Source organism: Rana temporaria, chromosome 2 (assembly GCF_905171775.1).
Source record: "Rana temporaria chromosome 2, aRanTem1.1, whole genome shotgun sequence".
In the NCBI taxonomy this organism is placed as follows: Eukaryota; Metazoa; Chordata; class Amphibia; order Anura; family Ranidae; genus Rana; species Rana temporaria.
Genome location: NC_053490.1, coordinates 209992607 through 210019738, shown reverse-complemented (window position 1 = coordinate 210019738; position 27132 = coordinate 209992607). Strand labels below are relative to the sequence as shown.

Below are 27132 nucleotides of genomic sequence, written 5' to 3'. Positions count from 1 at the left end.
ACCCAAACAGAGCAAATATACAGGCAGATTCAAAGGGAAAATAGCCCTTCCCAATTTCTGTAACAATCTTCAACGGAAGATGAGCTTTTTTTTTTTTTTTTTATATATATACACAACTAGTTAATTTAATGCATAATAGAACCTTGTCACTTTTGTGGGTCAGTAAATGTGTGCAATTTAGGTTAAAAAAAAAAAAAAAAAAAAAGTTAATTTTGTCTACAAATTCTCAGAGAACAGCAGCGACAGGGCCCTCTAGTGTTCTGCAATTCTTAAGGCACACGCTGAGTTTAGCCCATGTGGAATCCCAACTGTCTACAAAATTAACCATGTATGTAATAGATTAAAAATGGATAATCCCTTTATTTCATATTGCAACATGAGAAGTATTAACAATACACACTCAGAAATTCAGGAAAGGTAAACAAATACATTCGGGTATAGTCTGCCTGGTGTGACTCTCCCCTACATGTAAAATGATGCAGAACAAGGGAAGTCTTATGGTAGACTTAAAATTTCTCTCATTAAAAAAAAAAACTGAGCAGTAAATTGTATACTTATGAGATCAGCCTGAATAAAACTATGTGTTCTGTGATCAGGGAAATGTTCACTCCCTGCTATTTCAGTATCACTTCTGCCCATGTGCCTTGAGTATAGGAACTCAAATAAAACAAGAGTATTGACAAATGCGTAGGGAAGACTTTGGATTGTCTATTTAAAATGTTTACTTCATATGCAATTATTATTCTTATTTTAAGTGCACTTCCACAAGCTTATATTTTCTTTAGGGTACAACAAATGATCTAGTTTTTCTGACAACCCACCATCTACCACAAACAGTTTGGCTGAAAAATGCACTTCTCAGTAAACACATGTTGAAATAAAAAGTTTAAAACAGAGCTAGATTCTACCCCCCCCTCTTTTCACAGACCCAGATATAAGATATTCTAATGAAACACAGTATACCTTACAAGACGTGAAGACAACAAAATTGTGAAATTTTTTTTTTTTTCTTTTTTATCTTTAATTTGTATACTTTTTTTGTGCTGTGGCTAAAGGAAAGAGTTTGCAAGGCTGTAGTATAACATTCCAAGTACTCCCTTCCATCTTTATTGACTACATTGTCACAGACACTGCGAGGGGCTAGAACAGCAGCAATCGCATCACACCGTTTTCCAAGAATTCAAGTTTTATAAAGCAAACTGTATTAAAAAAAAAAAAAAAAAAAAAAAGTAAAAGAAGAAAAAAAAAAAAAAAAAAAAGAAAAAGGAAAGAAAAATACAATTCCTGATTTGAGTAGATGCAGGGACATGAACTGAAGCATTTAATTGAAAGTTAGTCTGCAAAATGATAGCATATATCATGAAGAGTATCGGTCGTCAATGACTCAAAATAGGCTCAAATTCTAGCAGTATTAAACACGAGCAAAAGTGATTTAACCCTTAAAATAAATATTCAGGAAAACCTCTCTGTACATAATTGTGAAAGATTGTACAACACTTTCACTCTAGGAGCAGGGAAAAGAAAAACTTTGTTCGTATAAGCAGCAGAGATCTGCTGTTCCAGCCCATTGTCCCAGCAGAGAAGGAAGGTACACATACAGTTGACTACACGTAGCTCACTATCTTATGGCCTTTGTGGACAGGGAAAACATATCAACTGTTATCCCTTTTAATAAGCTTTCTTTGCCTTTTCATTTTACAGCATGCCAAATCCTTTGGCATAAGTGATAGCCTTTAGTAATCGCTCTTTCAGCTTTTCTTTGCTTAAGTACTCCGGAAGTAATAGGACATTAAAGCATGTATGAGATGTTGGTAACCTGTAGAGGACATTCAAATAAAAATCATTACAAACCATAGCAGCATGTTCTATGTCATATCAAATACAGGATAAGAGACTATTTTGTCACACATGCAAGATATAAATCTACTTGCAGCTCTTTACATACAGTACATTCAAATGGGAAAAAAAATCAAATAAAAATCTTTTGTAGGACCCTTTACCATGTTTCATGCATCAGCAATGCATGAAGGCCAGTCCATGATAAAGCCTACTACCAGCATGCCTCAGTTTTGTAGCAAAGCCATACTGGCAACATGACCATAAACACAGAGGGATGGTCCTATGTCCCTCAATGGACTCCAAGAAAAGTATTATACAGTAGGTACTTAATGGACACTGGCAAAAAAAAAAAAAAACAACAACTGTAGACCAGCTCAGGATAAACCCTCCCACTGCCAGCATGCCTCAGATTTGTAAGTGTCCTAGAAGGATGGGCATTATTCTGCAGCTCTTCTGTGTTAAAGATGAACTTAAATTTTTTGCCATCACATTTTTCCCCCCCTTTAACCAGCACTCTTCTCTACTGGAGCTTTGTCTCTTCCATTGCAACTCCTTGGCATGGTTATCCTCAGTCTGGCTTTGAGTACCACGTCCAGACACCGATGGACTGGTGTTGTGGGGGAAAACTTGGAAGGGATCTTTGGCACTGGGTTCTGCAATGATTATTTTCCAGTGACTCAGTTCTGGTAAAGGTTGGCTGTGAAGTGCTTTCCAGGTCCAGAGCCGTACTGCCTCAGAGTTTTCTCTAAAGACACAATTAGGCCTGTTTTGCACAGGTTTCACCTTGTGTTAGAGCAGTGTGAACAGCAAGCTTTTACAAAGCATTTGCAGAACTTTCGGCAAACTTTGTTGAAGCTTTTAAAGCACCATTCAGCTCCACTTTGTAGATGTTGAAAAGAGACCCAATGGGAGTGCCGATTGCCACTTTGAACAAGAAACTAGCAGGCTTTCAACATTGTAGTGTAGTGCAAAAGCTTGCTAGCAGCTTCTTTGCAGTGTCAACCAGCACTCCCATTAACATCTGTGTAGAACATGTCCAAACAAGAGATGAAGGGTGCTTTAACCACTTGCCGACCGGCTAACGCCAATATACGTCAGCAGAATGGCGCGGCTGCGCAAAGCAACTTTCCAATTCAGCCCAGAAGGATTTTCCCCCTTAATGACCAGAGCATTTTTTGTGATACAGCACTGCGTCGCTTTAACTGACAATTGCGCCGTCATGCAACATTTTGGAGGCATTTGATCACCTATGTGATTTTTATATTCTCCGCTAACAAAAAAGACCGGAAATTTTTAGGGGAAAAAAAAAAAAAAAACAAACACACACACACACACACACACAATTTTTACCTTCTGATATAATACATAGCCCAAAAAAATTATACATAAAAAAAAAAAACACACACACAAACAAGAAATTTAGTTATCAGTTTAGGCAGATATATATTCGGCTCATTTTTTGGTTTGCACAAAATTACAAACTACGGCATAGATTTAGGGACTTTTTTTTTTTACAATCTGCAAATGGGTTCGCTGTACAGGTATGTCAGTTTGAGAGCTGACCCGTCGCAATATACTTGCGTTTTCATATGTAGACGCTACTCACGTATACGTTTGTTTCTGCACGGGAGCTTAGTGGGAATGTGTCACTTTTATTCCTATTACAGTACAAGGAATGTAAACATCCCATGTAATAGAAAAAGAAAAAAAAAAGCATGACAAGACCTCCTATTTACACTTAAATGCAATAAAAAAAGAAGAGAAGGTCTCTTTAAGAGCTATGGGCACAAGTGACGTTTTGACCTCACTTTCGCCCTGCAGTGTTATGGAGGCCATCTTCCCATCGCTCAGTTCCATAGTCAACACAGAAGAGGATCGCTCTCCCGCCACCGATAAACGTGATCTTGCGGTGAATGCGCCACAGAGTCCACTTTTATCTGAAAGCAGACTGCCAGATGAAGAAGGGGATACAGCTAGCTGCTGCTACAAGAACGATATCCCTCTTCAAAGGGATTTTGATGGTGGGCGGTCCCCGTAAGTGGTTAAAGCGCACATACATCAAACCTTGTTTTTATTTTTTTGCTGTTTTTGTGTCCTACTGGGGAGATCTGTCACTTCCTATACCTCCTTAAGACAATTGTCACTGAACATTTATCCTCGTCTCTTGTAATGGATTTCCCTTTCTGTCCCAGTGACAATGGTCACCAGGACAAAAAATAAATAAAAAAAATTTAACAATTATACCCAAACTTGGTTACAGAAAACATAAAAACAAACAAACAAAAAAAAACTCTTAATTATTCTCATTTCGCTTACCTGTCAGTGTCTGGGCCATTTTTGGCTATGATCATCTTTAGTTTACCTAGTCCTCCCACAGGAGCTCTGTCTGTGCCAGTTGTAAACTGCAAAAACAATCTTTTCTGCTCTTCGGTAAAGGAATATACAATGTCCCAGAATTCCCTTAAAGGACAGGAAGGAAAAAAAAAAAAAAGTAGAAGATGAAAACATAATTTCCTCCCAGGTTCTGTAAATGAAACCGTATCATATGGGGAAAGAAAGGAAAGGAAATAAAAAGCAGTATTTACCAAAATGTTACCGTTTCCGTCTTTCAGATGAACTGTTGGGGGGGGGGGGGGGGGGGATTGTGCTTCATTTTTAGCCTGAAGCTATGACAAATACCCTACTTCGGCAGCTGTGGGCATCAACTTTGCTAAAATTCAGTTCAACCCAACAATTGACCCTTCTAGCATCTGCACAATGTCACCTTCTAGGAACAGATTTGCCATAGCATATGGCCTTCTGCGGCTCATAATTTCAAAATAAGGGATAAACCTTGACATTAAAGTAGAACTGTTGTCACACATATGAGACAGAGAGCAGCCCTATATTTGCCTGCAATAGCGGCAACAGTTCTGTGCCAAGAACGCGCGCCTTGCGTGCTCCCGGAGGCTCACTAGAAACCAGGGCTGTGGAGTCGGTAGATAAATGTTCCGACTCCTCAGTTTTATGTACTTCCGACTCCGACGTATTAATATGCAAATGTGTTTTATACATTCCTTGAGGGAAAGAAACGCAACCTACCACAGGACTACTGGCTGGGAAGCCAACAGTCTGTCTTTTGCTTAAACTGTGCAATACAGTAAACACAATCAAGTGGCTGGATAGTAGCAGCAGGCATAAACATCAGGAACAGGATTTTTACCAGTTCAAAAAATACAAACCACATTATTTGGTTGTTTTAGAACAAAAACAAAGCTTATCTATAATGAATCAAAAACAAAATCTGTAAAACCTAGAAATGGTTTATATTAATCTTGAAATGTAGTTATAGGCTTAGCAAATGCAAATCAATTCAATGTAGAGTTCTAAGGAAGAGAATTGCCTCTGCCAGATCCTCTTTCATAGAAGCTCTTAAGTCAGACTTTATTATTTTTAGGGCTGAAAATAATCTTTCGACACTGACTTGGGTGGGTGGCATTGCAGTAACTATTCTGGCCACATCACCAACGATCTCTGGATAAACAAGGATGGCTTCTTCAACAGTAAGTTTTGATGAGCGATCATACCTTTCAAACTTCTTTTAGTGCTTTATAAAACTCCTGTTGGAATTTTTGTATTTGGACACTTAGGCCCCGTACACACGAGAGGATCGATCCGCTGGAATTGATCTGCGGACCGGCTCCAGCGGATAGATCCCCTGGTCTGTACGATCCAGCGGATCTGTTTCCGCTGATTTTTGTCCCCGGGGATTGATTTCCAGCGGATCAAAATTTCTTGACATGCCAAGAAATCGATCCGCTGGAATCCATTCCAACGGATTGATCCGCTGGTCTGTACAGACTCACCAGATCAATCCGTCCGAATCCATCCCCCGTCGTAATGATTCGCCGCATGCGTGGAATTCCTTATGACAGCGTCGCGCACGTCGCCGCGTCATCATCGCGGCGACGGCGCGACACGTCACCGTGGACAGAATTCCGCTGGGATTTTGATCTCATGGTTAGTACAACCATGAGATCAAAATCCGCCAGAGGATTTATCCGCGGAAACGGTCCCCCGGACCGTTTCCGCGGATAAATCCTCTCGTGTGTACCCGGCCTTACTGGTTCTCCAACATGCGTTCCCTGTAAAAGCAGAACACAACACTATGGAAAGTATAAGTATTGCAGCTCCTAATTGTGCTTTGCGTGCCATATAGTGAAGCACATGAAAAGCATGCTTCTTCACGGTCACTTAACGTGTTCGTTTTGCGGTTACGTGAGGCACTGCATGCATTGGTCTTTATTCTTACAGTAGAGAAGTTATTAATTATAACTTTTTGTGAATTGGGACATTTAAACTTGCTTTTTTTTTTTTTAATTCCAATCTAAATTTAGTAGGAGTCGGAGTCGGAGCATTGTTTGCCGACTCAGATTCCAGGTACCCAAAATTTCCCCCGACTCCGACTCCACAGCCCTGCTAAAAACTTCAGTTTTCCGTGACTTTTAAACACGGCAGTCACATGGCCATAAACCCGGTCCTGCCTCCCAAATTAGCAAATCCCTCAAAGAGCCGGCGGCAGCCGGCGCCAAGGGGTTAATCTATCAAATACTAAAAAAGTTTTCAGTTGCGGTCTGTAATGGAAAGTCTATTTAGAGCCGTATAAAGGAGATAGGAGAAGAAAGGAGGAAGAGTCACTCCTCTGCTTTATCTAGGGTAACTTGAACATAAAAGCAGGTTATTTTCAGATGATTCTTGTCAACATACAGGTAGCAGTCAGAAACGGGTAAATATGAAATATTCATCTGCAATATTTGATATTTACCCACAAAAAAATAAAATAAAAATACTTTAACTACAACCTTCCCCAGCCCATAGACTTCACAAGTCTGGGAGCCAAGGTGTGGCTATACTATCCACAACAACAAAGTTTATATTCATATGCAAGCACTCCGATTGCTTTTTCTACAGCTTTCCTTATTCTGCCTCACAGGTAAATACATATACACTCACCGAATAATTTGAGAGTCTCTTGTGTAGCCCCCATCATACTCTGTTGTCTCTTTAAGCGCCTGAAAATCCAAGTTCTGTGAAGAAAACATGCAGTTAATAATAAACTTCCCAGGCCAGAAAATGGAGCAATAGGAAACAAGGCACTGGAAAAAAAGTAAATCCCTTACCCTACTTCCACAGATTAGAAGTTCTATTTCCTCCGGTCTAAACAAATACTTTAATGGGGACTCATTGGTAACCATGTGAAACCCCCTTCTGAAGGCTTTAAACTGTTTATCCACAGACTTATTCAAAATATGATCTGTATAGAGACTAACGAACTCCTAAAAAAATAAATAAAAAATAAATGAAAATACTTAAAATAAAAACCCAAATACTTGTGTAATATTTGTGAACTGTATAATCAGAAACAATATGGGTAAATCTGAAATCCAATCTAGATCGGCTATTGAAAAAGTAAACATGTCTGACAGGCAGCAACTGCATACTGAATAGCAACGTTGGAAAAGGTCACCATATGACACTGCGTGGTGCGGTTTTTATGTTTGTCTTTGTTGATCCCTCCCCTGCACAATATGCTCAGGAGCCATATCTTTGACATTTGGAAATACACACGTATGAAGATACCCGATAAAGATCTGGCAGCCCAACTTCTGGCAAGGATTTCCAAGTGTGCGGCGGCTTTACAGCATAGCCCTCTTTTCACGCCTGTCTGGGATGTTACTGCACTCATGTAAGCATGTGGTACATCATGTGTTGCGTTAAGTCACCCATTTATTCTGAATGGGCTGCCAAGCCCTGGTGGACACAACAGGACACTTTTTTTTAAACACACCATACCATAACACACAGATGGTTTGCTTCTTAGCATTGTACTGTGCCAAAACAGGCTTGAAAATGAATGGCACAGCAGCTGATTGAACATTAACAGTAACATGAAATTAAATTTTAAAATAATGCACAAGTTATGAAGCTAGACTAAGAGCACCAACATTTCTGAATATAACGACAAGAAAACATACAGAGAACAATCTGCAACAAGATTTTTCACATCCATTAAAGTGATTGTAAAGTTTTGTTTTAAAAAAAGAATAAACAAAAAAATGTTATACTTACCTGCCCTATGTAATGGTTTTGCACAGGGCAGCCTGGATCCTCCCTTTCGAGTCCCTCTTCTGTACTCCTGGCCCCTTCCTCCTGTCAAGTGCCCTCACAGCAAGCTGCTTGCTGTGGGGACATTCAAGTCGAGCTACAGCTCCGTGTCCCCATACAGACACGGAGCTGCCGTTTGGCCCCACCACCCTCTCTCTCCTGATTGGTTAACTGTGATTGACAACCGTGGGAGCCAATGGCACTGCTGCTTTGTCTCAGCCAATCAGGAGAGTCCTAGCCGGCCGACCGAGGGGCTGCATTTAAAAAACTTCTGCCTTTACAACTCCTTTAATAAAGTTAATACAACAAATCAGGACAGTGCGCATTTTAAGTGACCTGTTAAGATAGCAAAGTAATCCAAAAAATCATACCTTTCTGTTTTCATTTGTAATGGGAATTGTATCTCCATTCTCCTTTAAGTCATGCATTAAAGGATTTCCAAAAAGATCATTTTGTGATATCTGAAAAGTTATCATCATGTCGTCCTCAACACTGCCCTCATACTCCAACAGTTCTTTTAAACTTTGGTACAGGACCTGTAAAAAGTTACGTCATTCAGTAAGGTTTATCAAATGAGAGCATGTACAACTGGTGAGAAAGGTCCTTAAAACGGTGGCACACAGGCTTACAGGTAACTTATTTGGCCATTTTTGATAAATCAGCAGCGGCCGATTATTATCCAAATTAGGCCGATATTTAACACTGACCGCACCCACAAGTGTTCCTCCTCCACACTCAGCTGGGCGCTTGATGCTTGCCGAGTCGCTGAGGGTGTGAAACTGATGCGTAACTGAATTCAGAGAGAGGAGCGGTCAAAATTGAGCTTGATGTTGGAGGTGGGCAGGACCCAGCAGCTATCAAACACCAGCCAATGGGATTGGATCTGGGCGGGCCACTACATGTAACCAGTGCCATCTGTACTGAGGACATCAAGTGTGTGATAGAGTGACAGGAGAAAGCAGGGAGAAGTGGCTGATGCTTTTTATTTTTTTTTTTAATCGGCCTAAAATATCGGCCACAAAAATTGGCATCATATAATCTGTCATTGGCCGCCCCAATTTCTAAAATTGTTATTTCATTGGAGTGTTGTGAAAATGCTTTTAGATTACACTTACAGGGTGAGAGTCTGTCAGATCACGAAATGTTCCTTTTTTTCCCATCAATTTGCGATAAACAACCATTGGAAAATGCACATCTAGGATGCAATTGTTGTATATTGCCAAGCCCAGAACAATTCCAATGAGGGTAAATTGTCCTTCAGTCTCATACGAAGATGGGTTGAACCAAAAGAATTTTGTGGACTCATCATATGTAAACATGCCTGCAGGAAGGAAAACCATAGAATACAGGGCATTTATTATTGGAATTAAAAATACACATTTATACGTTTAAGCTCGTAATATTGTGGAATCAGACCAGAACAAGTATGCAGGGAAGGTTATCCAACTCCCTGATCTGCATACTTATTCTAGTTTAGTAATTTATAAAAGTACCAAAGCCAGCAAGTCAACACAACAGCAATGGCAGTCCCTACAGTTCTCCCATGACAATATTACTGACAATGCCAATAAATCTGCCTTGCATACCAGTGGATAAGTATCTGAAAAAATTAAGAATAATCCTTTGGTTCATGAAAACAAATACATGGCCAGGGTAGGTAAACTGCTAAACTACTAAATCCCAACAAGGATAGGTCCATCCGTATGCCTTTTGCAGGTCAGCGTCAAACCAATAAAGCCATTAGATTCCTGCAACAGCCAGGCAAGTAGCATTTTCAAGTGATCATGAATAAGAGCCTCTCTACAGGATTCCTTTAAAGTATGTCAAGGCAAAATGAAAATGCATACATTTCTTTATCATACATTAAAATACATAGGATAAGTCAGGGGTTGACAAATTTGCTTGGAATCTAGGAGCCAGCTAAAAGGGTTAGGAGCCAGAAAACGCACCCCGTCCTGATGAGCTTGCGCGCAGAAGCGAACACATATGTAAACAGTGTTCAAACCACACATGTGAGGTATCGCCGCGATTGGTAGAGCCCTCCTCTAACTCAAAACATGCAACCTGTAGATTTTTTTTTAAACGTCGCCTATGAAGATTTTAACCACTTAAGGACCAGCCCATGTACATATACGTCCACAATATGGCACGTACAGGCACATGGGCGTATAGGTACGTCCTCCCCTATTAGCGGGTGGGGGGTCCGATCGGGACCCCCCCCGCTACATGCGGAGGTCGGGTCCGCTCGGGGAGCGATCCGGGACCACGGCGCGGCTATTTGTTTATAGCCGCTCCGTCGCGATCGCTCCCCGGAGCTGAAGAACGAGGAGAGCCGTGTGTAAACACGGCTTCCCCGTCCTTCACTATGGCGGCGCATCGATCGCGTCATTCCCTTTATAGGGAAGACACGATCGATGACGTCATTCCTACAGCCACACCCCCAAACAGTTGTAAACACATACTAGGTGCACCCTAACTCCTACAGCGCCACCTGTGGTTAACTCCCAAACTGCAACTGTCATTTTCACAATAAAGAATGCAATTTAAATGCATTTTTTGCTGTGAAAATGACAATGGTCCCAAAAATGTGTCAAAATTGTCCGAAGTGTCCGCCATAATGTCGCAGTCACGAAAAAAATTGCTGATCGCCGCCATTAGTAGTAAAAAAAAAATAAAAAATAAAAATGCAATAAAACTATCCCCTATTTTGTAAACACTATAAATTTTGCGCAAACCAATCGATAAACGCTTATTGCGATTTTTTTTTACTAAAAATAGGTAGAAGAATACGTATCGGCCTAAACTGAGGAAAAAAAATGTTTTTATATATGTTTTTGGGGGATATTTATTACAGCAAAAAGTAAAAAATATTGCTTTTTTTTCAAAATTGTCGCTCTATTTTTGTTTATAGCGCAAAAACTAAAAACCGCAGATGTGATCAAATACCACCAAAAGAAAGCTCTATTTGTGGGGAAAAAAGGACGCCAATTTTGTTTGGGAGCCACGTCGCACGACCGCGCAATTGTCTGTTAAAGCGACGCAGTCCCGAACTGTAAAAACACCTTGGGTCTTTAGGCTGCATATTGGTCCGGGGCTTAAGTGGTTAAAGGGTAAAAGTTTGTCGGCATTCCACGAGCGGACGCAATTTTGAAGCGTGACATGTTGGGTATGAATTTACTCGGCGTAACATTATCTTTCATAATATAAAAAAAAATGGGGATACCTTTACTGTTGTCTTATTTTTTAATTAAAAAAAGTGTAATTTTTTCCCAAAAAAGTGTGCTTGTAAGACCGCTGCGCAAATACGGCGTGACAGAAAGCAACGATTTTTTTTGCCCACCTTTTAAGCCAAGTCGCCAGGACACTATTTCTAGTCGCCATGGCGACCTGGCGCCCGGGATTTGTCGAGCCCTGGGATAAGTTATTCAGATGCATTTGGAAAATTGGACACCGGCAATCAAAGCTGTATAGCCTATTATAAACCAAAACCACCCCACGTGCCAGTATTTCACTATTGTCCTAAAAGAACGAACATCTTTTTTTTTCCTGCAGGGGGAAGCAAACACTCTTACTTTTTCTCAGCATTGTTTTTTCTTCTAGAAAGCTTTTTCAGTTTCTGCAGAGCAAATAGGGGCTCATTTTGCAGCTCTGTAAATCGGTTGAACCTCGGCATAGCCTTGGAGGCTGCACCCAGTATCTATTACTACCTGTGCACCCCTACGGAGTCTGTCCTGCCTCCCTTTGGGTTGTCTTACTACACATGTGCATGCTATTTTCCAGAGCATGCTCAGGCCTTCTCAGCCTTCCCATCATCCCCTAAGCCGCACTCACACCACAATCCTCCAGGATGTTGACTTGTGTTCCCTGCTGCCCTACAGCAAGTTCACAGCCAGCATTACCCTTCCTGCTTCTGTGGCGTACCCCTTTTGGGTTTACACACGAGTCCCCGTCTCCAGACTTAATTCAAAAATACAAGGACACCATTTTGATCCTCATCTTAAAAGTCCACAGCCTGTATAAACTTTCCATTATACGCACTACTGCAACCTGGTTTTATACAGTGACTGGCCTGATCCATAAAAAAATCTTTAACTCTTGCCCATCAATGCTATTGAGGTTTGGGGATCCTGTGTTGTAAATCATGTGTTGACAAGATTGACAATTCCTGTAGCGGGCATCTCACGTTTAAAGAGCTTGTGGATAAAAGGCTAAGAAGAGGTAGAAGAGAACATGGTTTGCCCAAGTAAAAGAAAAGGCTAAGCCTCGAGAACTCTAAACTTCAAAATAATAATAGTTTCTCTCAAGGTCCAACTAAGGTAAGCCTGGAACTCTCCATTTCCACAGTAAATCCTGAACTCCCAAATTCTCCAAATCCACAAGCAAATCCTCCTCACAATAAGGTGCCTTCAATTCTCAAAATGGAGGAACATCTGTGAGGCCACCTAGTCCCAAGACATTTCAGATTTTTGGGTGCAGAATGTGGTATTCATAGGCTAAAAGCCAGAACTTTAAACTCTGCCTCCACCCCACCTTATGTTGTTAAATAATTTGCCAACATCCCCACAAGGACTAGCATAACTTTACACTGCTCTGGAGCAGCTCCTCACTCTAGGGGCCATAACCATCAGACAATGTAAGCTGTCTCAATCTAGTGCCTCAGCCTACTTCCTGTGTTTAGGCTCTATGAATGGCACTCGGCTGCAGTGTGCAGCCAGACTAGGGGTCATTTCAGCTGGTCTACAGTAACAGTGATAAATTGCTGCACAGCTTTGCCCAGTAACAATGGCTGCTCCATGTTGCAAGTGCACTGCGGGTTAATGGTGCATTTCACAACCAAGTTCTCATCATACAGACTCAACTCTTAAGTACACTCCTCCAATGTTGTCAATATGGTAAATTACGTTTTTCTTGTTTCTTTGAGCCCTTGTTACATCTGAGGTGGCTTGAGTACTTACCCTTTGTACAGTTGAGCTCAAAGGTTTGCATACCCTGGCAGAAATTGTGAAATTATGACTGATCATGCCAAAAAACAAACCGTCTTTTAGCCCCACTTGCCGACCATCTGCCGTCATACTGCGGCAGGTCAGCATGGTCCCGCAAGCCGTCATAGCTGTACATCGGCTCCTTCCTACGATCTAGGAATCACGACCCGTCATCTCCTATAGTCAGTCCTCCCCCCCCCCACAGTTAGAACACACACTAGGGAACACAGTTAACCCCTTGACTGCCCCCTAGTGTTAACCTCTTTTCCCTGCCAGTGACATTTACACAGTAATCAGTGCATTTTATAGCTGAAGTGGTTAATTATTTTCATTGAAGCGCTGCACTTATTTGAGGTTAGGCTTCGGACCACTGAATGCACCTGACCCCCAAAACCAGGCTCGCTTTGGCCTGGTGGCTCACAAGTCCAGCCCTGAAGTTGGGCATATGGATCCCTCCAATAGGCCCGGAAGGTGCTCACAACATATTCCAGCCTGTTGGCTGGAGGGAAGTCCTGGAATTGGGTGCCCAAAGGAAGCTGGTCTCCCCATTAACATTCTAGAACTCAGAGTGATTCAGTTATTGCTTCAACACTAAACCTCTTAACTGCAAGGTCATCTGACCAGGATTTAGTCAGACAACGCCAGAGCAGTGGCTTACATTAACCATCAGGGAGCAACCTGAAGTCTTGCATTCCAAGGATAAGCCAATCAGATTCCAGCTTGGTTGGATCTTCATTCCGCTGTGCATATACCAGATGTTGGGAATAGGCAGGTGGACAGTCTCCATAGTCAACATCTAAACTCAGAAGCATGGCTTCTTCACCCAGGGTGGTTTCAAGACCTCCGTCTCAGGAGCATAACTCTGGACAAGCCCACTGGCTTACAGGTTCAACAAGCTGAGCAAGTTTGTCTCCATGTCCAGGAAAAAAAATCTAGTCTTCACAGCGGATGGTTTGGTGACTCCATGGGATTAGTTAAACTTGACCCACACCTATTCTGCCTCTGAAAACGCATTCCTAGTCTGCTGTGCAGGTTCAGGGCACTACTGTGTTTCTCATTGGTCCGTACTGACCAATGTGGACCTTGTCAGACTCCTGGCAGACTCTCTGTGGACCCTTCAAGATTGTCTGGTTTCTTCGGTTCCACCTACTGGTTTACCACTCTGCTTCCTGGTTTCTGGCTTAAAGACCCGACTGCTGAAGTCCAGGTCTTTGAGGACCAGGGTCTACCCACATCATACCTAAACTCTTGAAAAGTCTATCATTGTACTTGGAAAGCATATTTCTTATGGCGCAAGGCAAGAAGATTTTCTGTGGGAAGAATCCTATTTTTTCTCCAGTGCGGTCTGGATTAATATTTAGCATTGTGTACCATCAAAAGGTCAAGATTCGACCCTAGTGATTCTGTGCTTTATCCCTTTAAGCACACTACAAAAAAGTACAGAAAAAGAACTGTTGACGTGTCTGCTCCTCCACAGATACTGATGGCTAGCAGCAGCTGCCCCCGGTTCTGTTCACATCCATCTGTAAGCAGGAACCCCACTGATAATGGATGACTCCTTCATCCAAGGACATGGTGGCCCCGCTCCTTAAATTATAATTGCTGCATTCTTTTGCATACATTTCAGTTGTCAGCAGGAGAATCACGCTGACAACTGAGCCAGAAGGTATTAGTTTTAGGTTTCAGTACTCGTGAAAATGCACCAATACTTGTGTAAAATGCCTAGTATTGGCACAGATACCAGTATCGGTGCAACCCTACTTTCGAAGGAACAGTTCCGACAGTTGGCATTCCCTAAATGAGGGGTGCCCAACCAGTGGCCTGCGGAGCCCTCTGATGTGGCCCGCGACCTCCTGCTCTGGGATGGAATAAAATGGAATACCGTTATTAAAAGGTAAGTTTATTACTATAATCTGTGTATATATGGGCATATCTGTTCTGCAGTGGTTACTGTGCTTCTTGCAAACTGATTCACAAGTGCAGAGAAGTGCACCTGTGGGTTACCTGCACTGAGCCATAGACTTCTCTTACCTGCAAGTTTGGTGTGCTGAACGTAGAGTGGGCTCTATAGAGCCGAGTGGTCTGCCATCCACCCGCTCTGCTCATTACGGCCTGCAACCGGTTACCAAGTCGCTTAAGTGGTCCTCGCTCTTCAAAAGGTTGGGCACCCTGCCCTAAATGTTCCATAAGGAATAAATAGGGTGATAGAGGACAGGCCAGCCTTGACTCATTTAGAATTGTAAAGTGGTCTCGGTAGTCCATTTACTCAGAATCTGGCAGTCGGTAGAGAATAAAGGGCCACGGTCTTATCAACAAAGTTCAAACATTCCCATAGACACTCTTAAACCTTGTGGACGGCATTCCCAGAAGAATTGAAGAGTTTATAGCTGCAAAGGCTGGGTCAACTCAATATTAAACCCAACGGACTAAGACTGGGATGCCATTAAAGTTCATGTGCATATAAATACAATCCCAATACTTTTGGCAATATAGTGTGTATATACAGTATTTGTGCACAATCAATTGATTTGAAGGTTATTTGATTGGTATTCGGTGTACCCAAATCCCAAGTAAAAAAGAAAATGCATTAAATCACTTACCTATATCAGGGTTAAATATTTCTTCCACAACTAGTTGGAAAAACTCTTTGGATACTCCTCCTTCATCTACCCCCTGCTCCCCCTCAAACTCCACATACAGCTGCTTTTTCAGGTCTGCTGGGTTTTCCATGGCAATCATTTCTAGCTAAAGGAGGAAAAAAGAATTTTAAAAAGTCAACGCTGCAGCTTCTTTTTTAAATGATCAACCATTGTGTCTTCATGCATTTCTAGCCCACTTTCTTTACAGCTGAATGGCTTCTATTGTTGGTGAAATATATTTTGCCTTATCTATCCTCTGATGCCATTTTAGGTTGAATTCCTCTTTTCACTGTATCTTGTTTGATAAAAATAAGCGAGGCATGGAACATTTCACAATTTTTGTAGAAAAAACAAAACAAAACACCGAGCAAAATTTTACACATATCAAACAGGGTAATTAAGCTGTTAGGCTGGGTTCACACTACGATTTTCCCGTCCGTCAGCCGCATACGATTTATATGAAAAACCGTATGCGGCTGAAACGGACGGGAACGTATGGAACCGCACATATGTGCGTTTTCCATTGACGTGAATGTTAAAGAAAAACGTATGCGTTTGCCATACTGTTTTAAAAACGGCCGCAAAACCGTGGTTGAACACGGTTTTGCGTACGTTTAAAAAACGTTTTGCCAGCAAATCGTACGCACCCGGATGCATCTGAGTGCATACGATTTGCAATGCATCGTCTATCTATACGTTATCCCGTCCGGGCCCGTACGTTTTCAATACTGAAATCGTATGCGGCTGACTGACGGGAAAATCGTAGTGTGAACCCAGCCTTATTTGGGCAGACAGCTAGAGAGATGTTAAAAGAAAAACTTATGTCAAGGAAAGCATAATGTGCAAAATTATATCTTAGAAATAATAAGGCTACACAATTTGAAATGGATTAACCGATTTTCTTCTCCAATATCCTCTATACAGCACCTAGCATTCTTCGTATAACTGAGGTACAAAAGTTTACTAATGTTACCCTGCCCATAAAACTTTGCTTCATGCTGCTACTTTTAAAAGATTGGCCATAGATGGCTCGAATCTAACCATGTATAGGCAGGCTGAATGTACCAAGTTGATCAATCAACTTGGGTACAACCAGATTGCTGGGAATTTGCTTGCGATGAAGCCGGAGGACAAGCATTTTGACACTTCCAGTTTCAGGTCATCCATTCGTGCTTGATTTGCCACTTTTGAAATGCTATAGCCGCTGGCAATAATCACGGTCTTCTCCCAGTGAGGACAGCTACCCCTGCCTACCAGGAGAAGACAATGTAATGGCAGAAGGGAATCCCCTGTCAGCACTGTGTGTGGATGGTGGAACCCGTGGTTCCAGAAAATAAATTCACATTGTCTATAGCCTGCCTTAGGCGGATGTCACACTTGCAACAAATTGAGTGTAACAAGATTGTTAAAAATGGTGAACATTTTACCTGCTTCCACAGGTTGCTTAGCTGCTGTCTGGACAAGCAAGGCATTGATTCATCGCTGAAGGAAACGATGCAGAATAGGATTTGCCAACAAGAGAGCAGCAGCCTTGTTCATCCAGGTGGCAACGAAGGAGGACCCCCCCATGGGACTTCAAGGGCAGTAGATTGGCTACGCTCCAAGTATACATTTTATTGCAAATGATTAAAAAAAAAATTGTCCATCAATTCAGAAGTATTGAATAAAAACAGTGAATCATCATAAATCTATATACGATAGTATACAATACTCTGGAATAGAAGCTGGTTGGCCCCAGGTTAGTCTTATATAAATAATATGTACTTAGCCATACGTAGGGGTTCACCAAACAACTCTTACTCCCTGGCGCCAACCACCTTCTATTCCAGAGTATTGTAGACTATTGTACATTGATTGTTATATGATGGTTCATTGTTTTTATTCAATACTTATGAATTGATGGACTAAAAATTGTTTTAATCAGTTGTAATAAAACATATACTTTTTATATACTTTGGTTACGCTCAGCTTATATATATTAGTTACTATTAGTAGTAGAATTTAACCATGGCGCGGGGCTCTTTTTTCTTACGCTCCATCTATTGTCCTTTAAGTCCCATAGGGGGTTCCTTTTTTCTTGGTAAATAAGTCATTCGGGATGTGGCAGTAGAGTCACTAGACTACAGATCAACACTAGCCAAGTTCTTTATTAATCCAGGTGGCAAGGGAGAGACCTGTGCAAATAGTTGATTATTCCTCTGTCCTGCCCTGTCCCATATCGTCATCTTGTTGCTGCGAAGTTGTTGCCAGCAACAGGATCTCAACTGACATTAGCCTCTACCATAAATATACATTAGAGTACTTTCACACTGGGGCTGGGGGGGTGTCGGCGGTAAAGCGCCGCTATCTTTAGTATACACCGCTCCCGCAACGCCCCAAATGCCTGATTTTCACTAAGCATAACGGTTTGGGTCGGTACAGTTTGGAAGGGTTAGAATGGTCTGGCCTATTCAGGTGAGCATTTCCACTGCAAGTCAGACCGTCAGGGGCCATATGGGGTTTAGAAAAAAAATGCCTAGCGTGTCCAACAATCAGTGGAACGTATTGTAGCTCCGCCCCAACCGAACCGTACCATTTTCTATGGCCCCACATCTGAAGCAGGACCCAGAATGGTGGGGGGGTATGGTTCCGTTGTATGGGCCGCTTTCATAATGGAAAACTCAAAATAGCGCACCTTACCGAACCAACCCGAAGCGATCCGCTCAGTGAAAACGAGGCACAAGATGCTGCTTGCAGGACTGTTTTTCCTTCGTTCCAGTGTGAAAGCACTCGGGGAGGTGTTTTTCAGGCGCAATTTTTTTTAGCCCTTTAGCGCCTGAACATCTCAGTGTGAAAGTAGTCAGATCTCTATCTCTCTCCACACACACACACACTTTTGTAAATATATTATAACTTTTCATGTGACAACACTGAAGAAATGACACTTTGCTACAATGTAAAGTAGTGAGTGTACAGCTTGTATAACAGTGTAAATTTGCGGTCCCCTCAAAACACAGCCATTAATGTCTAAACAGGTGGCAACAAAAGTTAGTACACCCCTAAGTGAAAAAGTCCAAATTGGGCCCAAAGTGTCAATATTTTGTGTGGCCACCATTTTCCAGCACTGCCTTAACCCTCTTGGACATGGAGTTCACCAGAGCTTCACAGGTTGCCACTGGAGTTCTCTTCCACTCCTCCATGATGACATCACAGAGCTGGTGGATGTTAGAGACCTTGCGTTCCTCCACCTTCCGTTTGAAGATGCCCCACAGGTGCTCAATGGAGTTTAGGTCTGGAGACATGCTTGGCAGACCATCACCTTTACCCTCAGCTTCTTTAGCAAGGCAGTGGTCGTCTTGGTGTGTTGGAATACTGCCCTGCAGCCCAGTCTCTGAAGGGAGGAGATCGCGCTCTGCTTCAGTATGTCACAGATTTTCATGGTTCTCTCAATGAACTGTAGTACCCCGGTGACGGCAACACTTATGCAGCCCCGGACCATGACACTCTCACCACCATGCTTGACTGTAGGCAAGACACACTTGTCCTTTTACTCTTCACCTGGTTCCCGCACCATCTGAACCAAATCAGTGTATCTTGGGTCTCATCAGACCACAGGAAATGGTTCCAGTGATCCGTGTCCTTAATCTGCTTTTCTTCAGCAAACTGTTTGCGGGCTTTCTTGTGCATCATCTTTAGAAGAGGCTTCCTTCTGGGACAACAGCCATGCAGACAAATTTGATGCAGCATGCGGCGTATGGTCTGAGCACAGACAGGCTGACCCTCCACCCTTCAACCTCTGCAGCAATGCTGCCAGCACTCATACGTCCAGTTCCCAAAGACAACCTCTGGACATGATACTGAGCACGTGCACTCAACTTCTTTGGTTCACCATGGCGAGACCTGTCCTGAGTGGAACCTCTCCTGTTAAACTGCTGTATGGTCTTGGCCACCGTGCTGCAGCTCAGTTTCTGGGTCTTGGCAATCTCTTATGGCCTAGGCCATCTTTATTTAGAGCAGTTATTCTCAACTCCTGTCCTCTGGACCCACTAACAGGCCAGGTTTGCAAGATAACAAATGGATCACAGATGATATAATTTGCTGCTCAGCGATTGCAGTATTCTAGTCTGCATCTCCCCAAGGTAATACTAAAAATTCTGGCCCATTAGTGGGTCCTGATGACTGGAGTTGAGAACCATTGATTTAGAGCAACAATTATTTTTTTCAGATCCTCAGAGTTCTTTGCCATGAGGTGCCATGTTGAGCTTCCAGTAACCAGTATGACAGTGATAAAACCAAATTTAACACACCCACAACCTTGAAAACACTAACGAGCCACATTACTCTGGGGAGGGAAAATGGCTAATTGGGCTAAATTTTTACATTTTATCTTAGCGGTGTACTTTTGTTGCCAGTGGTTTAGACATTAATGGCTGTGTGTTGAGTTATTTTGAGGAGACAGCAAATTTACATTGTTAGACAAGCTGTACACTCACTACTATACATTGTAGCAAAGTGTCATTTCTTCAGTGTTGTCACATGAAAAGATATAATAAAATATATACAAAAATGTGTGGGGTTTGCTCACTTTTGCGAGAGAACGTACGTACGATATTTTGAAGCCAGATCAGTACAAGACAATTCTGATTAGATGTCAAAAGGTGTAGCTCTTTGCACAGCTTCATTGAGTTAAGCTGGTATTACACCCAAAAACCAAATATGTAATATATTGAAGCTTACCAATCATTAGATGTGGTGGCTGCATTTTTTAACACACCTCCTGTATTAGAGAGTGCCCCCACTCTAGATAAATGAGCACAGGGGACACAGCAGACAGCAGCACTGTCAATCTAGGAGTGAGGAGTGTTAACTGTACTAGCAGATTTAGATACACTAACAAACAGAATCCACACTGCAGCTCACACTTAACCCATTACATTAAAATTTTTATGATAAAGATTTTACATGATAAAAAGCTGATCATTGTAAACCACTCTGTCGTGGCAAATGGTTCGTCTCTGGAAGAGAGCTTGTTCTTTTGAAAAACAGCAATTTACTGGTTGGATCACTATCTGAAAATAGAAGAAAGCCTAACAAATGCAGCATTCACATCCAAGTATTGGTAAGCAGCAAATAATAAATTATTTGCTTTTGGGTTTAACACTGCATTAATCTGCCGTCTGTCATCCTATAAATGTGGTCTTGAGAACCCCAATAACATCCATTGGGCCGAATGGTGGCTTCATATATTCCTAAGCAGGGAAGTCTATTGTAGTATAGGACATTTTAAGACAAGGTAAGACGTGTTCCGTTATTCTCATGTGGATGCATAAATACATAAATGCGGGGGAGGGTCTTACAGTCATTATGCCTTAATGTCATGCCTGGAGTAGCTTTCTAAACCCATCAACAAGAGGTGGACAAATGAAGGCAAAAATAATGGTTTCCATTTACACCAACAAAAAAAAAAGGCTACAAATGTAAGATACCAAAACAGTATTTTTGGGGTGTTCTGCTTACATGACTATATGGTAGGATTTGTCCAGCTACACTGACAGTACAAAAATTACAGTAGGGGAAAAAAGACCCCTCACTTGGCTTTAAAATGGCTCCCAAGGGTGAAAAAATCACATCAAATTAATATTTGAGGGATATAGGAAGCCAGCATGTGACCTAAAATGGCTGTAAATCTTTACATATACCCAGTGAAGTCACTGGCCTCAGGTGATGCAGAGATGAAAGAAAATCCTCCTACATAAATTGTACCTGTTTAACTGCAGCCCTCTCTTCTCTATAGCTGTTCAAAGTCCTCAATTTATGCGGCTAGCCTCAGCTTCCAGAAAGCAGTAGGCAAGAGCTAAAGTTACACTCTGCAATGCTCAGTGAGAAGAGCAAAGAGACATCCCCTCCTCCTTCACAAAGGAAGAGAGTTGAAGCTGTCAATCACAGGCTGTGGGCTGGAGCTCCTTCCCCTCACCTTTTCATCTATGGTGTTATGAAAACTTGTCAAAAGTACCTTATGCTGATGGAGGAACAAGGCAGCAGAGAAACAATCACTCTGATCTGTATTGAGGCTATAGAAGAATATGCTTTGTTCACATTTCAAGTCAGAGGTTTACAACCACTTTAACCCACTTTTATCTGCACCAAAATGTCAAATATGTTTAAACAAAACAAATGCAAAGAGAATTTGTAGAAGTGCAAAAGGAATTTTCCATACATACCCTAACTAGAGCATCATCAATGATGTGATCTCGTCTGACTTTGAGTCTCAAGTATGGATTGAGCTGCTGTCCTTGTACTAGACTGTAAAGCACTGTGATTCGTCGCTCACTATACATGCGGATTCTGTTGTCATAATAGAGGCCCAGATTCTTTGTTACAGCATTCAGGATAAAAGGACATGTCATAAATGAGAATTTATTTTCAGTTTCTACTTTAAAGAAAGTATAGTCTTTGTCCATTTCAAGAACATCATTTAGTGGTTCATTAACAAATTCTTCAAAAGGGATGAGAGGTTTTCTGCAATCGATCGTTTTTACACCAAGTTCTGTTTCAATGGGGTCTATCCGGGGCCCTTTCTTATTTCTTCGCTCCTCACCAAGTAGCTCTTGGAGGGTCAACTCACTGGATTCTGGGATGGGCTCTTCATCTTCGTCTTCATTGTGATCTGTCTCAATCTCACCCCCTACTACATTTGCATAGTAAACCATTTTCAGGCATTTTGTGGCAGCCACAATGGCATCGTCATCATTCACTAAATTTCGGCTGTTGAACTCGTTACTTATAACTTTGTACGTTATGAGCTGCTGAAACGTTTCCATCATGCGGCGAATCTGTTCAGCACTGTATTTTGACCAAAGTCGGATAAGTTTTGCTTGTGCTGCCAAAGGCAATTTGCTCATTGCTTTGCAGAACAATGGTAGAGCCATTTCCAGGTATTCCGGGCTATGGAGATTACAATTCTCCATTACTATTATGAACAAATTGAGATAATTTGGGTCCCGAGAATATACATTATGATAAGTTAAGTCACATTCCACATTGGGAGACAAGTAGACAAGTGCATTAAGAAAGGCAGATTCTATTTTCTCATTAGAAAGTAACCTGTGATAGACCCGTCTTACTGCTTCGATGTCTAGAGAAACTTCTTCTGGGCCTAATTTCGGTATGTTGTTATCTCCCTGGGCACTGTCGCTTAACCTGGAGGAAGAAGCTGCAGAGTCATCTTCCATAGCAGCAGATGAAGAAGCTTTCTCCTTTTCATCCTCATCTTTGTCTTCATCCTTTTCCTGCAAGGATTTAAGCTCCTCCTTAGTATGTTGTTTTGCTTTTCGGAAACTCTGAACCAAGGCTTCGGCGCTGGAAAACACTCTGCCAATCACTCGGATCAGAGGCGAGTAATCTTCTCTTTCTCGACATAACTCAAGAATTTCATATACCTTCTCTTCAGACAAGAAACTCACATCTAAAAATGAGAACAAAGAAATAAGTATTTTATCAACACCCCCAATAATGTCATTCCATATTCGACAGCTGAAAAAGGGCATTCAAAATGATGCTTTAAAATAAAGGTTGGAGCTTTCAGTTGATGCACAACAGGTCTACAGGGGTAGGATAGTGGGGGAGATTTACTAAAACTGGAGTGAGCAAAACCTGGTGCAGCTATGCATAGAAACAATCAGCTTCCAGGTTTTATTGTCAAAGCGTAAGTGAACAACCTGAAGTTAGAAGCCGATTGGCTACCATGCATAGCTGCACAAGATTCTGAGTGCTCCAGTTTTAGTAAATCTATCCCCCCACATGTGATCACTGGCATTAAAAGGGTTACGTTTTATATGCATTGGCTACACTTTAAATAGCAAACTGTCTTTTTTATCTATGCTCGCTCAGTTGAATTACACTTTGCCTTAGGCTGCAGTCACACGAGATCACGGGCGGAATTGCCACCATTTCGCCCTGCAATTTCAAATGGCTGCAAAAAGTAAATGCGTTTGCGATGCCATTACTTCTAATGGCACCCCAATCGTGACACGATCAGCGCACGGATAATCGTGCTGCAATAGCAGCAAATCACAGCGCGCAACGTGGTCGCTCCAAAAGAAGCCAATGTTTCTTTTTGCAAGTTGTGATTGCAGCGTGATTTAACGCACGACAAAAGGTGGCAAAATTGAAACACGATTGGGGTGCCATCAAAAATAATGCCCCGCGTTTTTTAGCAGTCATTTGAAATCGCAGCGATTCTGCCCGCGATCATGTGTGAATGCAGCCTTAGTGTAGTAGCAGTGAGGCTTCTTATTGCCAAAGAGTGAAACTATGGGGTTAATTTACTAAAAGAGGAAAAGATTCTGCACTTTGCAGTTGCTTCAGAGCTTAGTAAACGAGCAGAAACTCTGCTGACTTCTACCATCCAATCAAAAATGCATTTTTTTTATTTTTTTTATTTCCTTGCATGCGATTGGGTATTTTTATTGCAAAGTGAAGAGTTACCTCATTTACTAAACTCTGGAGCAGCTGCCACTGTACTTTCCATAGGGCACAGTCTATTTCTCTTTAGTAAATCAACCCCCAAGTCTCTTCTGCAATAAATGCTTCTTACCCGCCTTCTGGCACATTTGATTAGAACCGTTCGTGCACAGCTCAGTGGAGAATCTCAGCATACCTTGGAGCCAAGATGAATTGCCTCTCATGCAAAGGTGTTCCATTATGATGGCCGAAGACACCGGAACCCAGAAAAAGCCCAGGTAAAGATGCTGGCACCGGTGAGGGAGCGCAAAGACACTGAATCGGTGGAACAGATGTAACTACTGCTTAACATATGAACTGTACTCCCATGTTCAATTAAATTTAATTTTAGAGAATTCCTCTTTGTATTCTTACTAGCATACTGTACCTGAAAAGTCCATAAAAAAACTTGCCCCCAGTTTTCCCCTTTTCTCGTAACTACTGCTTGGTTTAGTTCATCTTTAAGCAATGGTTAGTACAAGTAGTTGGTAAAATGAGTTAGATTTCCAAAACATTGAGTGCCCATTTGGAGTGCCTGTAACCATAACAGCCAAATCATTTGTGGTTTCAAGAGAAACAGCCTCTAGAGTTATAATTGTATACACAAATCATGGAAAGACTTAAAAATCGATGAAGAATAAAGGCCTAAAGACTAACCTGAATGACAGGGACCATCAAACACCATTAAGGATTGTGGTTCAACAACACAGAACTATTACAAGTGGTAGCAGAACTCGACATTTACCTTGAAGACCCGATTTTCACAGAAAGGGTTCACAAAGCCAACATCCATGGAGGAGGTGAAGCAAATGCTAAAATTGTATTTTGTATTTTTTTTTACTACTAGTTGTGTTTTCTACTGAAGTCTTACCATGCGTAACCACTTCAAAAACAGGTCCAATTCTGACATTTCATACTTACGAGTGAAAAATCGGCATTTTTTTTTTGCTAAAAAATCTACTTAGAACCCCTAAATATATATTTTTTCAAACCAGAGACTCTGAAGAATAAAATGGCGGTTTCTGCAATTTGTATATGTCACACGATAGTTATGGAACCATTTTTGAAGGCAAATTTTCAGGAAAAAAACACACACACACACACACACACACACACACACACACACACACACACACACACTTGAATTTTAGTTCACACAAATATAATAGACTACCCCTTTTTTTGTAAAATATAAAAGATGTCACGCCAAGTAAATAGATACCAAACATGTCAAGCTTTAAATTTGCGCATGCCCAGGGAACGGCCACACATTTTAGAAGTAACTGGACAGCTTTAGAGCTACTTATAACTTCTACAGGAAAGCCCATCACTGTCTGAAAATCCAGGTATAATCACTACAACCTGGAGGACATACAGGTATAACCCTAAGGCCATGACATGGTTAAGCAATCTTATCTGTGGAGAATGTTGCCCTTGAGACCCCAAACAATTTGGCTCTTATGGTCATAGATGCTCCAGCTAAACAGGCATCAATGATCCATGCTCATTGGAGGTCTGACAGGTCACCCACTTTAAGGACAGCTTGCATGAACTGCTAATGAACACAAAGTGTTAATACACTGGTGAGCATAGACATAGAAGAGAAACAAAAAAAAAAAAACATTTCATTTTTTTGCAGTGTAGTTTACACAAGAATCGAGCCTGAGATACCGGTAGCTACATAATTCTGCCTATTCCCTGTATACGATTCATCTACTAATCGAATAACTGTCATTGGTAATATTTGGAACTCTAAAGTACTCTATACACAATAAAAACTACTTTTTTCCTATGGCAATATTTGACTTCCAGATCATCTAGGCGTTCTTTAACCTGAATTGTAGGAAAACCACTAAACACACAGATTAAATGCATATTTGCATTTCTGTTCTTTCAGTCTTGAGATTTACATAGCTGTGCCATATAGCACAGCACTGTCTGGCAAGTCCGAAGATTAAAGGATAAGTTGACCTTTCATAACATGTTACACCCATATGCAGCATGTTATGAAAGGACCGGCCTCCGTTCCGACAGCTAGCGGAGGATTATTTTCCCGGCGGCTGTTGGCTTGTAGTCCTCAATTAACTGCCACAGCGATGTGAGCTGTGATAGTTCATTATTTCTTCCTGTCAATGTATCAGCTTCTTCGTACGAGGCAAAAGCAAACAGACACACTGACCGGTCTGCAGGAGACTGATGAAATGCTTTACAGGCTCCTGGAACAAAAAATAATAAATGCACATTTTAACCTTTAAAAAAAAAGTGTTTATTATTTTTTGTCAAAAAGTTAAACTTGTCCTTTAATTAAAGAAATATTTAGAAATGGCTGTGCATTGATTAAAAAGAATAAACTGAAATATCACATGTACTTATGTATTCAGACCCTTTACTCAGTACTTTGTTGAAGCACCTTTGGCAGCATTTACAGACCCAAGTCTTTTTAGGTATGACACGACAAGCTTTGAACACCTGGATTGGGGGATTTTCTGCCATTCTTCTTGGCAAAACTTCACAAGCCCAGTCAGGTTGGATGACAATTGTCCAGAAATGTTCAATAGCGTTCAAGTCAGGGCTGGGTCACTCTAGCACAGGGATATGCAATTAGCGGACCTCCAGCTGTTGCACAACTACAAGTCCCATGAGGCATAGCAAGACTGACAGCTACAAGCATGACACCCAGAGGCAGAGGCATGATGGGATTTGTAGTTTTGCAACAGCTGGAGGTCCGCTAATTGCATATCCCTGCTCTAGCACATTAAGAGTTGACCCCAAGCCACTCATGTGTTGTCTTGGCTGTGTGCTTAGGATTATTGTCATGTTGGAAGGTGAACCTTGGCCCAGTCTGAGGTCTTGTGCACTGTGGAACAGGTTTTCATTGAGGATATCTCTGTATTTTGCTCCATTCAGCTTTCCCTCAACCCTGACCAGTCTCCCAGTCCCTGCTGATGAAAAACTCCCCACAGCATCCTGCCACCACCATGTTTCACTTTTGGGATGGTATTGGGCAGATGAAGAGCAGTGCCTGGTTTCCTCCAGACAGAACGTTT

The 27132-nt window shown here is 41.6% G+C and overlaps 1 protein-coding gene across 1 annotated transcript in view; it reads right to left on the bottom strand.

Moving 5' to 3' along the window:
- Positions 1 to 333: 333 nt before the first annotated feature.
- The window catches only part of UBE3A (ubiquitin protein ligase E3A), a 54554-nt gene continuing 27755 nt past the window's right edge, over positions 334 to 27132 (bottom strand). The window contains exons 4-11 of the mRNA XM_040336330.1: positions 21805 to 23048; positions 15566 to 15710; positions 9099 to 9304; positions 8355 to 8519; positions 6999 to 7154; positions 6832 to 6905; positions 4156 to 4299; positions 334 to 1816 (exon numbers count right to left, since the gene is read on the bottom strand). Of these exons, the coding sequence (XP_040192264.1) occupies positions 1696 to 1816; positions 4156 to 4299; positions 6832 to 6905; positions 6999 to 7154; positions 8355 to 8519; positions 9099 to 9304; positions 15566 to 15710; positions 21805 to 23048 (2255 nt within the window). The 3' untranslated portion in view covers positions 334 to 1695. The remainder of the gene's footprint in view (positions 1817 to 4155; positions 4300 to 6831; positions 6906 to 6998; positions 7155 to 8354; positions 8520 to 9098; positions 9305 to 15565; positions 15711 to 21804; positions 23049 to 27132) is intronic.